Source organism: Bombus vosnesenskii, unplaced genomic scaffold (assembly GCF_011952255.1).
Source record: "Bombus vosnesenskii isolate JDL3184/JDL3185 unplaced genomic scaffold, Bvos_JDL3184-5_v1.1 scf7180000013265, whole genome shotgun sequence".
In the NCBI taxonomy this organism is placed as follows: domain Eukaryota; kingdom Metazoa; phylum Arthropoda; class Insecta; order Hymenoptera; family Apidae; genus Bombus; species Bombus vosnesenskii.
Genome location: NW_022882925.1, coordinates 440,544 through 456,391, shown reverse-complemented (window position 1 = coordinate 456,391; position 15,848 = coordinate 440,544). Strand labels below are relative to the sequence as shown.

General features: G+C 39.5%; 1 protein-coding gene across 1 annotated transcript in view; it reads left to right on the top strand.

The window, feature by feature from the left end:
- The first annotated feature begins 8,386 nt into the window (after positions 1-8,386).
- LOC117243287 (protein gooseberry-neuro-like) overlaps positions 8,387-15,848 on the top strand; it is a 28,153-nt gene continuing 20,691 nt past the window's right edge. The window contains exons 1-2 of the mRNA XM_033510647.1: positions 8,387-8,420; positions 13,211-13,524. Of these exons, the coding sequence (XP_033366538.1) occupies positions 8,387-8,420; positions 13,211-13,524 (348 nt within the window). The remainder of the gene's footprint in view (positions 8,421-13,210; positions 13,525-15,848) is intronic.

The following is a 15,848-nucleotide window of genomic DNA, read 5'->3' as shown; positions in this document are numbered from 1 at the left end:
GTATAGACTCGAGCCTTTTTATTTGCTCGATTTTTTCAAGGTGCTTGCCGTGAAAGACTTTTCTCGTTATTTGTCTGAGAATAACGTGGAATTTCGAAAGTCGAGATAGTCGTTATGCTAATAACAAGTAGATGTCGTAGAAACGTATTAGAATTAATTAACTTTTGAAATTCTTCGTCCACTCTGCACAGTTATTTTACTCGACAAATTTTGTTACTTATGACTCGTATAAAATGCAACATCCCAGATGCGTTTTGTTCAGTACAAAGTTAATTCCCCCGGCATTCTCGTTTTCCGCTTTATGTTTTATATCATTCGACAATTTGCAGAAATTCGCAAATTTACAGGAATTTGTCGATTGACGTTTCCTTCAAGATCACACACACACACCACACGCATACACAGTATTTACGAAGAAGTCGTCGACGATTGCCAAGAACGAAGCTCTTGCGCGCATATGCCAGCTCGATTCCGTTCCCAAAAAGGCGTTTTTAGAGGAGAAACGGTCGTAAGCTATAATCCGTGGCGTCACATAATTTACATAAAATTAGCCGATAAGTTCTCGCTAGCAAGGTGGCCGTATCCCAGACGCGCCGGCACCTTTGAAGGAATTAGTCTTATTGGGCACAAAATTGGAACAGAGGACCCCCTGACCTCGTGCGCGGGGCGTATGGCCCATAAGGCCCCATAAGCTCCGCCACCAAGCCATAACGCTCGACCGGACCTTGCGTTGCGTATAACGAGCTGAATTATGTTCGCAGCACCGCTTGCTTCTGCAACATTTTCACGTTGCATAGTTCGCGACTATGCATCGCCAATAAGCCCCCACACGTAGACCGTGCTTCCCCTTTTTCACCTTTGTCCCGAGTCTTCGCTTTTCTCTCCGTTTCTCTCCTTTGTTCCCTCTCTGTGTTTTCATCGCCACTCGAGAATATCCAAAACAATTTCCAACGATCGCTGGTTATCCTAACATTAGCGTATCGCGATATTCTCCAAATATCATTCAATATAGATATTAATATTAATTATAAAATTAATATAAAAATTAATATTAATATAAAGTCAATATTAAATAGAAAATTACTATTGTTTGATCATTTTCCTGGTTCTAACTATCTGTTTCGGACAAGTAAACTTACCTAATGTAAAGATATGCTACAATAGATCGATAAATGATAAATATACATGATATGACATGATGATAAAATACATGAAATAGACATGATAAATATAGTTCAGAAACGTTAAATACGATGTGATACTTCTGCGACTAAGTTTTCGAAAATACTTTGAACGGCTGGAAAATATTCTCAACGTTTGATTTTAACGTTACTTGTCAATGAATGGATACACGCAAGAAGACCATATATAGCTTACTCTTTGTGATCGGAGAATATGTAGAAACGAGAGTGCTTTACGCGACACCTTTTGCCATAATATAAGCAGACATGCGACCGTGGTGGTGAAGGTCGAAACGGTGTTCAAAGTGACTCGTTCCTCTCGCGGTAGCTATGTCCCGAACGTAAATTCGCGATACTCGATACGTATTGGAGCTGCGTGGAATAAGATATGTGACGACCCTTGGCATCATGCGCATTCTCTATTTGCAAGATGGATTCTTCGGTCGTTCGGGCGAAACCACCCGCGAACACCACAAGTCTTTCAAGATTAACGTTTGATTGCCTTTCCCTTCGACGATAGAAATATGAGTTATATGTCAGACGGAAAAATGGTGACGTCACATTCGCGAATTCCTCGTATAAAAATAGAATAATCTTTTAGATTTACGCGACACTTTTGCTTCGGCGCTATGTTCCGTTGATACGTTCCTTTCTCCATGAAACTATCGTCCCCTCGTTAAAATCTCATCACTCTTTTGCTATTTATTTTCTTAATTCGTATTTCACGTTCTATAACACATCTCAAGAGGAACATGTACAGAGAAACGGAATATTCTATTATTTCTTATTATCTTACTATTATTAGGATAATGCAAATTATTACGCGACCAATCTGTCCAGATTTTGTCATTTCCCAAATACGTCCAAATATTCGCTTTTGATTCAACGAGTTCAACTATTTTTGCTAATGGGTCGATAGTGAAATACGCGGATGAATCGATATCTAGAAATAATTGCAAGTTATAATTTATAACATAATACATTAATTACATTGCTGTTTCGAGAAAATCGATAGGAATAAATAATTCTTAATATCTTATCCACGAAGTACGGACCTGAAACATTTACGTGAGAATCAAATAAATTTCATTTCACGTTCCCATATTATTTAGTAGCTTGAAATAAAAAAAAGGAAAACGTTAAAAAATTTATTTTGCTAATTAAAGTTTTTCCCATCTGAGACGAAGATAGGCTTTGCATGGTCGGACGACGTTAAATTATCATTCTAGTGTTACCAACAACGAAGTTCTGTTCAATTGGCAAACGACGTATGCGCGAGCGAGCAGCGACCAAAGCGAGAGGCGCAAAAGGTTGTAAAAAGAGTTAGAAAAGGAAACGGTAATCCGGCATATCGGCGTACACGCGTGGCTATAAAGGTACTTCGGTAATGGACTCCAGCCGGCCGACAAAGGGTTTTATTTAAATAACTCGAGGCAGGCGAAACGGCCTATTCGAAAATCCGGGGACGCGCGAGTAATATTGCACCCTCTTATTATTGCTCTTGTCGTCAGGAACTTGTCGTAATGGTTCGACGAAGTTACGTTCGTGCGTATATCGACACACACTTTCTTCGTTACCATATGATTTTTTAGTATGTCTATTACATTTAGCTGGTCAGCGTTGTTAACACCGTGTCGGATGTAAAATATTGAAATATTACGTTTTATCCGTATCCACAGATCTAAACAATTGAAATTAGAATGGCGATTGAAACCAACCTTCGTTAGGAACATAGTTCGTCTTTGTTAAATCGAAAATACGAAGCATATCATATATAGGGTAGGTATGATACGATATTATAAGACGAGGAGCTGATACCAAAACGATTAGAGCGGTGAAAATAATTTGTAAGTTTTCGTAGGATTTTATAAATATTTGTGAATATTTTTCACGTATCTCCGATTTTTATCTTCTTTTTTTAATGGCCAGTGTATTTCTTTCTGTCAGTTTCGGGAAATCTTATCCGACTTGTAATTCGGAAATTAACGAATCTGAATGAGAACGTGTTATAAAGAACACGTTGAAAAGTGTAGCTGAATACATATATATATATATATATATTTCTAAGGTTATTCGTTGCGAAGATCGGCGGCTCGAAGCCAGCAGCCGCTAAACGGTCGCATTAAAAATTCTAATGGTGCCGTACACGCATCACGCGTTTCTCACCTGGTTTAACATAACAACGAGGCTAGTTCACGTGGTCGTTGTGCCGCAGGACAGCGAAGAAATCCCTCCGTTCTCCTATTTTCGTCCAACGAGCACGGTCATGGAAACAATGTGTGTTGGAAATCGGTGTGGCCCTCGCCACAGGCGTCTTTGACAAGCAGACTGATGTCGGCGTATCACTCATCAAGATTTATCGAGACTTAGACTAATTGCCGCTTTTAATAGAAATTCGTGCGGCCTTACAGAGGGTCTACTTAGCGGTTCGACCCTTCCACGATGCCTTTCTTAGTTTTCTTTTTCCTTCGTCTTTCTTTTTCCTTTCTTTTTTTCTTTTCACCGTGTTCCAAGTCAAACCGACCGATGATGGTGAGAAAAAAGCTGATTCAACGAACGATTATCACGGATAACGCGGGGGGAATTACGTGAAAAATTGGCCGGCGCATCATTTAAGAACGATGCTTCTTGTTTAGCGGCACTCCGAGCTCTATTCTAACGTTTCATCTCGCTTCTTGGTCGGTCGTTATCCACCGCGAATTCTCTCACTCTCGCAACATAATGTAATAATATATAAATATGTAGCGTAAATGCAACATCATGGAAAAATGTAAATAAAGTAATTTATGTATCGGTTTGTCAAGGTACGAGAAGCTTACATATGAAAGTAATAAGTTCTTTCTAATGGAAGTCATTACACGCAAAAGGTACAATCATTGTACGAAGGAAGAGACACAGACAGAGATTTTAGAGATTTGAAAAAATGACATTGGATATCGTTGATCGTAATATGCAAGAAATTCTACGATGTTTTCAAATTTTATAGAATTGTAATACAAATACCTTCTCATTGCCACAGTATTTAAAAGACACAATTCGATCATTGACTAAAAAAAAATTGCAAATAAATAAGTGAGCTAAGAAATACGTGATCAGTGTGTTTAATAGATGATGTTTGACAAATTCCTTAGTACGATAATCGTGTAAGATATTTTCAAGAAATCAATTTTTTTCTGTGTAAACTTAATTTAATGATCATTAACAAAGTCCATTAACTCCAATGAAAACGTTACTTTCTAATGATCAACCTTGAAGACGTTATAACCCAGTATACAGCCCTCTGTTTGTGTTTGAGATTTCATAATAAGCACAATAAGTCTTTTCATAAGGTTCACGAGGCTTACTTTTCCTTCTAATCTTTACCTTTTTGTTCGTATTTTACAGAATGCAAAGAAACTCATGTTACAGTTTATTGAAAAATAATATTGAGATTTAAAAGTTACCACTTTCCTAAACGATATAGCAATCCTGTTTTGTCGAATTGATTGACCAATTATTTAGTTACAGTCCTCGTCGTACGTCCAAATTTCACAGTTCCAACAATCCTCTGTGAATAATTTCATAGAATCGTTCCATATTATTGAATTATAATGTACATACATACATACCACAGAAATACTTTTCCGACTTTTTCATTTCATCAGATTTGATCTATCGCTCGTAAATGTCCGAACGCTTTAGTCGATTTCTAACGATAACACATAACGTTTGATGTATAAGAGAAAAAAAAGAGCAAAACGACCTCTGGCAATTAATGACGCCACATAGTTGCGAAATATGTTATGTTTATGTATCTCCGCGAGGAAAAAGCACGCGAGAGGAACAGACTTCGCGCAACTTCGAGTCACAACCCTTCTCAGAAGATCGTCAGGATCAGTTACCAAATTTTATCACCCACAAATCGGAGAAGATTAAACGATGTCGAATAACCAGCAATAAACCACTGGATATCGCTAACAGGAGCAAAACTCCAACACTCTTATCGCGTGAGACATCGAGAACCAAGACAAATCGACGAGTCCATAGACAAACCTCGTATACTCTACGTGTAAATAAAAACCAATTTCCACCTTATCTCATCCACAAACGATACTCAGCACCTTAAACGATACTCAACGACCAGTTCTAAATCCCAAAACCACCAAGGGAAACGAAATTCTACTACTACCAAAAACGCACGTGACAAATCAACAACGGAACATTGACCGAGCAAATCTTTGAAATAAAAAAAACAAACAGTCCGTAATGCAGATAATATCAGGATCGCAGATCCATCAGCAGGATAAACTGGTCTATCCATTTCGATACCTGTCCCATTTAACGCGAGGAAAAAGCTGTCCATTGTGAAATTACCGAAACCGTAGACGATGCATCGGATGCGAAAAAGAGGTGTTGCGAACTCTTATTAGTTCCGCGTAGTTTCCACGCTACGTAGACAAAACGAGACCCGATGTTTCCAATATCGGGGGTGCTCTGGTATTGTCTAGGAATCGGTAAATTTGGCGTGAACTGAGGCCAAGTGCCGGTAGTCGAAGAATGGAAGGATCTATGCCTCTTACTCGCGTTAGCAAGAGAAAGTCCTTACATCGATCAGAAACTGCAAGGTCACACGGGACCAAAGAGTGGAGCAAACCTACCGATTTCGTTGGATCGATAGTCCGTTTTCCAGCGTTCTCTATTGTCACCGCTGCAAGCTTCCTTACAGCCTCTTGTACTACCTCTCTGTAGCTTCTTCGTGTTCGAGACGCTCCTTTTCAACCGAGAAACGAAATTGTCCAGTCATTTTTATTCCTACGTTGGCGTGGGTCCTCCTTTTTGCTATTTACGAAACGTGTGCGGTCCTCCGACCGGTCATTTTTGATATTTCTCTAGCTAGTCAGAACGGTTGTTTTGAAATGATCGTGTGGATGATGAGGCAGATCTCGGACATTGGCGAGAAGTATCTTCGATAAGAAGTCGTAAGGATACATCACCATAACGAAATAATACCGAACAGAATTTCTCAGGGTCTTCCTGCGACACATCTTGCGCTCTCAAAGGGACTGCATATTATCCATTTCCATAAAACGATCATCACGAGTCATCGCGTTAACTACATCGTAAATCTCGAGGAAGTTCGGTGTCGGACGACAACTACGACGTTTCACGAGCATTTACGTGCGAAATGTCCTTCGGTTGATACAACGCCGCCCTAAAAGACGAGGACATTACGTGCATTTGCTCATTGCGCAGGACCTCCCGCTGTCCGTCCGTTTCGCTACCGTACGGAAAGATTTACAGACAGGGCGACCGTACTCGCAAGGAAAGACCTTCATAAAAATTTATAGCAGTCCATCATGCGTTCATTATGATTTTACTTCCAGACAGTGGAGGCCGTAAATATTCGCTGTTTTCGAGCATCCGAAACTCCTTAGAACGCAATCGAACGCAACGGGGTCCAAATTGAAATTCGTCCGCCGGTACCTACGGCTTTTATTCGAAGATACACGAATGCTACGGTATCATCTCCTGTGAATACCGTGGACAATTGGAAAAATAGAGGTTCTTTTAGACAGAGATTTTAAAGAGAGATTTGGGAAGTCGGAGAAATGACTCGTTCGAGTGGGTCGGAATATCGCGTTTGAAGAAGTAGAACTTTCTCTGCTTCAAAATATGGATAACTTTGACACTTTAATCATTGATGAATTGCTCGTTTTCAATCTTGGTACGGCTCTCACCTTACAGGAAATTGTCAGTGACGAACTCCGTGATGAACTCAATGTAAAAATTCGAAGAATCGTGCGACTGCAAATAATCGTACATTGGCATTTCGTTGATGGAATATATGTGCCATAACCGATGGATGGAATATTAATTTGGAAGAAGCTTCAGACGAAGTCTTGGCTACTGCGATTAAATTAAAATAACACTTGTATTTGCATATACGTAGCTATTTCTCCTTTTATTTATTTCAAAGTAGCACTTACATATCTATATAATAGCAAAGTTGAAAGCCAGTAGCAAAAATCTACTTTTGAAATGAATCGTAACATTCACATATTAACTGTACGTAGCTATAGTCGTAATAAGCAAACAACGGAAGAGGAAATTTATGTCAAATCTTGTTAAATGTTAAAACACAATCTCGTAATTCCAAGCCTACATCCTATCAAACTCCCCCTCCCTCCCTCTCTCTCTCTCTCTCTCTCTCTCTCTCTGCAGATAATCAAGCACCCTAAAACCACATTCAAACGCACCCTAAAGTCTACCCAAGTAAATCACCAACATATTTCATTGCATCAACTACTACTTATCTACACCTCTTCGTTCGCGATGCCCATTCAGAATACCAATATCGCTCCCTGTAGAAGCGGACCACCTCTGTACCACGAAAACGCTATCAACTGCCCGTGGAGCTTGGAAAAGGAGAAAAAAGTAAACCCCTGGTGAACATCCAGTGAACGTCGAAGAGCGGCTCCGTAGGCGTTTCCGCTTCAAAGAACGCCCACTGGAAAGCGGCGGTTTGCCAACCAAGTAACAGGGCGTAAACCATCTGGATGGGACCCCACTGGAACCCCGTTAGTCCCAACGAGTCGACAGTCCCCCTTTTTCCGGAGCAGTCGTGGCGAAAAGAGAAAGAGACAGCCATCCATTGCTCTCGCAGAGCCAGTTGGAGGGACACGAGGGGACCAGCGGCCCAACTGACACGTTATTGCAGCGGTACCCCTTGCAACGAGAGCCACGCGTGCTACCTGCTTGTTCCTTTTCTTCCTTGGTGTGCAGCACCGCCACGATTCACCCTATCAAGCCAGTTTTTCCATCCATTTTCCTTCCATTCTTATTTTCCTTCTTTTCTTCCCAGTCGTCGGCGTCTCGTCTGGCGCTTGCCAGCTTCGTTCCCCCTTTCATCTTGGCGCGCGTGCCCTGCCCCCATCGCCCCGAGACGCCGATGTGCCCCGTCTGTCCTTGTCGTTCTCCACCTCCGTCGTTTTCGTTCAAGCAGTCGTTTTGTCCAAGCAGTCGTTTTGCCTCGGGCCAACGGTGCCGGCCGCGTGCTTCTGCCTGTCTGTTAACCGTATAGTTTCGCGTTTAGTGAAAACGGGCAGTCGTGTGGTCCACCGTGAGATCGGAAACAAGTGGGTGACGCGAGTAACCAAGACGTGCGACAGACCTGGAGGGCTGCGAGGAATTCCTACGTTGCTGGAAGGATGGACGTTACCAGTGGAATGAGACCCATCTTCGGAGGATACCCGTTTCAAGGTTGGTACGGTTGCGCCAATCCTTCCGAAGTCTTTCTTTGTATCGATCCACTTCATTTTTTATCAGCTTCTCGGTTACACCACTCAAATAGACGATTAAGTCTCGAGAGATAAATTATGTCCGTTCATTGGTTACAAGAAGACGACAGAAACGATAGAAAATTCTAGGATGAATTGAGATGTGACGTTTGCAACATTGTCACTTTCACCTAGCTTTCCATCTGTGGGTCGATCAATGTGGCTTTGTGTATCAGATAATGCGAGCTTTACTGAAATGTCTCTTAAATATCGTAAGAGGTTTCAGATTGTTTCTGTGGAAGAAGACAGGTTGTAGTTGACGAGAGACCGAATGAATTTAGCATTGAATTTAGCGTATGCGACGAATAAAATTGAAATTTGCATGTCACATGGTATCGTCTGGTCAAAAATTGATAAATGCCTTGAATTTTCATTGAATGTTCCTTACCGGAATGTTTAGAATCATTTTATTATCGTAACTTTTTTCTGCTTTCCCATCTATAGATTTGATCAATGTAGCTTCGCGCGTAGAATTGGACAAAGTGATTTGAGCGAGTGATTTGAGGACTTGAGGATTTGAGGAGATCGTATTCGACACGAGGCTGAATGGAATTCGAATTTCACGTATGTGACGAATAACATTGTAGTTTGGATTCCACGTGGTACTGTTTCGTCAGGAACCGATGGATACCTGGAGTTTTCACCGAGTGTTTCTTGGACGAATGTTTGGAATTATTTCTTGAAACAGGGAAGTTGAATAAAATTGGAAATTAACGTATGTGTATGTGAAACTTTAATATCACGTGATTGATATCTTCGAGGAAATAGAACCTTGAATCGTCCTTTAGCGTTTTCCCAAGAATGGACGTAATATTATGTTTCATAAAATATTATGTTTTTTTTTCTTTGCTATGACACATCGAAATTGAAGTTTGACGAATGTAACTAATAGAGTTGGAGTTCGAATGTCACGTGGTATATCTTTTTCTAAGGGACCGATAAAAACTGTAAACTCTCATTGGAATACGCTATAATCGTCGAAACATCGATAAATGTCATAGTAGACCCTTTCTCTCAATATATGTTCTTAGAAAAAAATTGCTCGTAGGATTTGAACGTTGATTAGCATTTGCGTCGTATATACATTCTTTATTATTCCGCATAGGAAAATCTTGAAAGAAACAGCTATTCGTCTGTATAATATAAATGCCTATAAGATTCAAGAAATTATCGATCTTGCAACGTGACACGGAAAAATTTATAGAGTTTAAAAATCATTCGTTGCTTGACAAGTGTTTATTGGTCAGCGTATAGGTACTTACCTATAGTATAAAAAAGTTTCAAAGGAAACTATCGAAACGACACAAGCACTTTTTACGATCCTGTTAAATCAAGACGTCTGAATGGTAAAAGAGCAATAAAGGTAATTGGAAGGATTTAGGTAGAAAAACCGGAATGTCCTCCTTACAAAACACAGTCTAAACGAATTGTTTTTAAAGTTGTTTCTTTTTCCGTGTTATAAATCACGCACAAATTCCTATACCATGGAAATTCAATTTTAGTTTTTCTTTGCTTTTTTTTTCTTGTGTAAAAGTAATTAAAGAGGAAATATGGCCGTAATCGTGTGTATCACAATTAATTTGGATGGCCAAAGTTTTACTATACATATTGTTAAATTTACCGAGCAAATATTTTATTTATACAAATACGGTTGTTGCTCGTTTCTCGTATAGATTTGTCAACAGAAAATATTCGTTCTTTGATATAAACGTATCCAGACGAGGAAAAATCAGAATACCTGTTTCGACAGTGAAAAAGGTGAAAGGAATTTATGTGACATTTGCATGACACGTGCAACAATATATATAAAGAGTAGGCCTAGTCACGCGTAACTTCTTTTATTCAATCAGAGAACGTACAAGATACTTTCGGATCATTATGCAGTCGTAATTCTGATAAATTCATTCTGCCTGTTGTAGTTACGCGAACAGATCGCAACTTGATGTGGCTACAATGATTGCTTTACCCTCGTTGCTTGATAAATATTCAATATTCGATCTCGCTGAACTCTTAATTAGCATTTGTATTATATCATTACAGGAAGACGTCACGAGATAGAATTTTAATTAATCGTATCATTAGAATTCTTATCTCATAGTCGCTGTGTAATACGCACGTCGAAAATATTAAATACACTAATTAAATTTCGAAGAATATTTTATCGCGATTAAAGAACGCGAGAAATCAAGTCTGTCGTTTGAAACAATTTGTTTATAAAATTGAGAATATTTCTGGTTAGAGAAAGAGTTAGAAAATCAACGTGTAAATACAAAGAATAATACGATTTGTATTTCGAGTGGCAAAGATAGCGAACATTTTTAACAGAAACTATCTATCTACGTTTCAATCATCGATGATGTTTACCAATTCTACTTGAATTATAAAAATGAATATTTAAATTACGACTCCATTGAAATCACGAAGAAAACTTAAATTCTGAAGCTAATTGAAAGATTCCACGCCTCCCGCCGTTCGAAACCATCCATCACGATTTAAAACCGCTACTACCGAAACATCATTTATTCTTCGAATGAACCACATCACCGACACTCGCGTAATTGACATGCAAGTCCTCTGCTCTAGGAACTGACCGATTTCCCAACAACACTGACTCCGTACCAACAATATTTTACCAGCAGTCTTTTTCACCGCTCGTACATATACGAATAGAATAAACTCGCCAGCGTCGGGTATTAGAAAACCATCTTTTGCGCAATCTCTTGCACAAGCTGCCAACTTTCATACCGTGACATAAGACATAAGAGACACACAGAAGAGCACCATTATCTGCTTCCTTTTTCCACAACTTCCTCATCTTTTGTCTCTCCCTGATCTTTATACAGCCATTGTTTCGCTAAGATTTTCTCTTGTTTTTTGTTAAACCGGTGCATATTAAATTACGTTCCCTTAAATAATTCCTTCAGAATATCGTATATTGCTTTATTCGTTGGAAATAAATTTTATATGATTCCTCGCGGATATGTAGAGACGTTACAAGAAAGAAGACGAAATTTCTTTACTAATTTTGGGAAAATATGTAGAAAATACTAAACTAAGATATAACTCTTCTTATAGTGCTATTGTATCCTGTATTTTTGTATCTCTCACGAGAGATTAAACACGGACTAATTTTCAAATGGACCGCCGCAAGTGCAGAACCAGGTTTGCATAACTCGAACTATCTGTCAAACGTATAACGTTATACCTGGACGCTTTAGTTTTTTAGTAATCACGATCAAACCTGTCTGAGAATTGTAACATCGCATCTTGTGAAATTTGAGTTTTGGTAAAAAATACGCTCTTCGAAAACGATGAAAGAATATCTCTCTCGTTTAATTCACTCAAATAACCTAACGTGTACCTAAATTTGCATATTTAAAGAAACAACGCGGAGATACTTCTCACATGTTCCATAAAATCGCCTTTGCATACCAATATTTCCGTACGATAATCCACTTATCAAGTTTTTATAGTTAATTAAAGGGCGTACCGATAAACAGCAATCCACGTGATTCGCCTATTATTCCGGCTCTCCAATGCTAATTACAAGCAGCATAATCGAGCGTGATAATGAAAATAATATCGCGCACGAAAGGGTGGCTAATTGGACTAACGATATCGGATATTTGGGCCCCGTTAGCCTTCTGAAAATGGCCTTCTGTGAGCATAACTTCTTCAATTTTACGGTTGTTAGGCCCGTTTCGTTTTCTTTTTTTTTTCAGTATTCCCTGTTATCTGATTTCACGTTTGCGCCTTGAACGCGGATTTAGCCGCTAATTTCAAGCCCAATCACTGCAATTGCGTCTCTGAATTTTTTCCATCCCCGCTACGAAATCATGCTACTTTCTCGCGCAATTCTTTGCATCCTCATCGTCGATCGTTTTGCACCGTCTTTCATCCAGCAGCCGCGTAATTGAATATTCTTTGACCCTGGAGAAAATCTAGACACGATCCCTGTACCTGTGTCGAAGAATCCGAACGAACTAACTCGCGTGTCTATTAATCTCCTTGGCAATAGAATTTCACACGACTCGAACGTTCGCGTCTATCTTTGATGGTTTGATTCACTTTCCACTTTTCAATCGCTTCTAACTTCTGGAAGAGCATGGTGTTCCATGATCGGATATCGAAGTCTGCTCGGAAAAGTACGAGACGAGTTTCAAAACGTCAATTCGTCATAGCTACTTGGAATGTTTTATGTAAATCGAATGGAAACTTCGAGCGAGGATCTGTAGCACATTTTATGAATTAAAGTTGAATTATTCGTAAAGTATGGTTTAGTTAGTAGAACTGCTGGCAGACATTTCGTCGATATAACATTGGACACAACAAGTACGTTAAATTTTATGGAACACTGTAACTTAAAAACTGTCTTTTCTCAAAAAACTGTTAAATGTACAAATTGTTTTCGTTCGATTCGTACTTGCACGATTGTAAAAAAATAAATCCTACACAGAGACTGGTTCTATCTAAATTTTATAACGATTTGCTACGCTCTGAATATTTTACGTATTTCTGATGCATCGCATGTGTTTCAATTTCCCATAAATTCTATTAATTTTCTATAAACATACGCTACAAAAGTAAATCAGAAATACGATGAAGAATACGACGTTGCGCAGCAAACTGGCGATTGTCCGTATTCAATCTCCGATTGAGACATTCGTGCACGTTGAATCGAATACACGAAGACTGATGGAATGTTTCCGACAGGACAGGGACGCATGAATCAATTGGGAGGCGTCTTCATCAACGGCCGACCGCTACCGAATCACATTCGCCTGAAAATTGTCGAAATGGCAGCGGCTGGAGTCCGCCCTTGCGTGATATCGCGACAACTTCGCGTCTCTCACGGCTGCGTTTCGAAAATTTTGAATCGCTACCAGGAAACTGGCTCCATTAGACCGGGCGTCATCGGCGGTAGCAAGCCGAGGGTAGCAACCCCTGAAATCGAGGCGAGGATAGAAGAAATGAAAAGGGACAATCCGGCAATCTTCTCGTGGGAAATCAGAGAAAAATTGGTGAAGGTAAGAAACAAACGGTTTTGCAATTCGTTTTATTAGATCGACTTGAAAAGTTACTTCTACCTCTTATCAATCATTCGTAATGTATTATCTTGTGTCAATCGAATAGAACGTTTCGTTAACGTAATAGATATTAAATAATGAAATAATTAAATAGATAATTAAATTACAGGTATTAGGTGGTTGTACTTGAATTTCATAATTGTACGAAATTCCAACTATTTATATATTTTATTATATGTAGGTACTTAAACTGCAACTTAATACACGTTAAATTGCTTATTGGATATACGATTTAAGATAAGACAGGTTTAGAATAGATAATAAATATAGTCATAAGTAGAACGCTGGAAGATGTATTAATCAAAGTTATTACCGCTAATAAATCCATTACGTTACTTGTAACTATTTATAATATAATATACATTAAGCTTTTTATAATTAGGTTACCATCCCACTAAACGCTCTTGGAAAATACTTTGACAATGTTTTACCCTCTTTTGTAGAAACCTGCTTCATCCCGCAGAGGGCACAAAGCTTAATATCTACCGTAATACTCCATTAAATTCTAACTTTGATCATCGTTAGCGATCGATATCCAAAGGCGTGACGACTGTTTTCCTCGTCACGTGCCTTCGATCTTATCGGGTAGAACAACAAAACGCTCGTTCTAAAAGATATTTTCAAAATTGTCTTTCTTAAGTAGCGGCGCATGAGCTAGAGGACAATTCGAGCCACGCTGTTGTTTTGCCTCGGAGTACCAACAGTGTTAGGATATACGTAACGTAATAACAAACCAACTCCGGGCCAAACAATGTCACCGCTACGTGTAACCGTGAAACAAAAACGAATGGAAGCTTTCCGATACTTCCCCGACCAATATAAATAAACGAACGCGATCGTAAGGTGACCAGTTTTTCAGTCTTAGTCTTGAGGGATTTTAATAGCGATCAATACACAGGCTTTGGAGAACCAGTTAGTACCGAGCGTCTTAGCGAACTTTCTCTGTATTTATTAAATATTTTTAAATAGATTTGACAATCTCGTCATTTAAACCACACAACCAACCATCCTCTACACTTAGATAGTTCTTTAGATCTGTCACTTAACACTTTAACTGCCACGTTGGTCATATATGACCCGCCACGATTTCTCCGCGATGGTCATTGGTGACCGGAGAGCTTGAACTTCTTACAATTGTAAAAATCTAATGAAAATTGACAGTTAGGGTATTTTGAATATAACCGATAAATAGAAGATACTTTGAAGTAAAAAATGCCCCACTGAATGATTAAACGTTTTTATTGGAACATAAAAAAAATGAGAACGAATCTTGCATCTAACGGTGCACTGTGTCTGCATCCATATCTTTGAGGGCTAATCTACGAATATTATTATAAACACAGCTTAGAAAATAATCGTAAATGCTGCTTTATAATCGTATAATCGAAGTTAGAAGTGTGCACATACCTTGCTATTATATATAGAACGAGCAAATACCGTTTACCAGTATCTTCTACGCGTTTCAACGATATATTCTGCACGTTTTGCCTACGACGAAATAACCAATGCGAATGGTTTGTTGAAATGAACGAAGCCTCGTTATAATACGTCGCTATCGACTGTTACCAAGGCGCCACGGTGGTCACCCGTGACCTCCAATAAGATAAACGGTCGATCGGGGAAGAATGTTGTCTTACATCGTCAATTTATTATTATTTTGCCATTGTATGCTTCGAATAATAAAAATACTCCCGTTGCGTCCTCAACGAAACATGTGATTTCAGCGTGACAGTCAAAGTGTTAACATATGGGTCCTCGACACATTCACTGCCATACACGATTTGCATATATTTAGAGAAGTGAACGTGTCAGTATATAACAGTTAAAATCGACGATAAACCAATAGACAAATGTGTCCACGAAAGATGCAAATGCTTGCGTCTAACGATAGAAACAGCTCTAGAACGCGTAACAGCTGACCGTACCGTCTCTGTACCGAAGTAGCAATTTCGCGGATCCAGTTTTCCACGGTGGAAAACGTTGAAAGGCGTCGTCGTCCGACCTCTAGATCGGGGGGTGGACGTTTCCGCAGGGTCCCTCTATCTCTAGAAAGATCGCGAGTGAGTGGGGCTTTTTAATCTTGTGCACGAGGCGTGCACGAGGTGGGCAGGGGTGTACGTGAGCGCCCCGAGGCGACTCGCGTGTCCTTTAATACGTTACTGCCCGCCGCCTACACCCACACCTCATTGGCGTAACGCTCCCTCGTTCGTGCCGCGATTTTCGAGTATGCAAAACGACTTTTCCAAGAATAGCCTCTTCCGTGT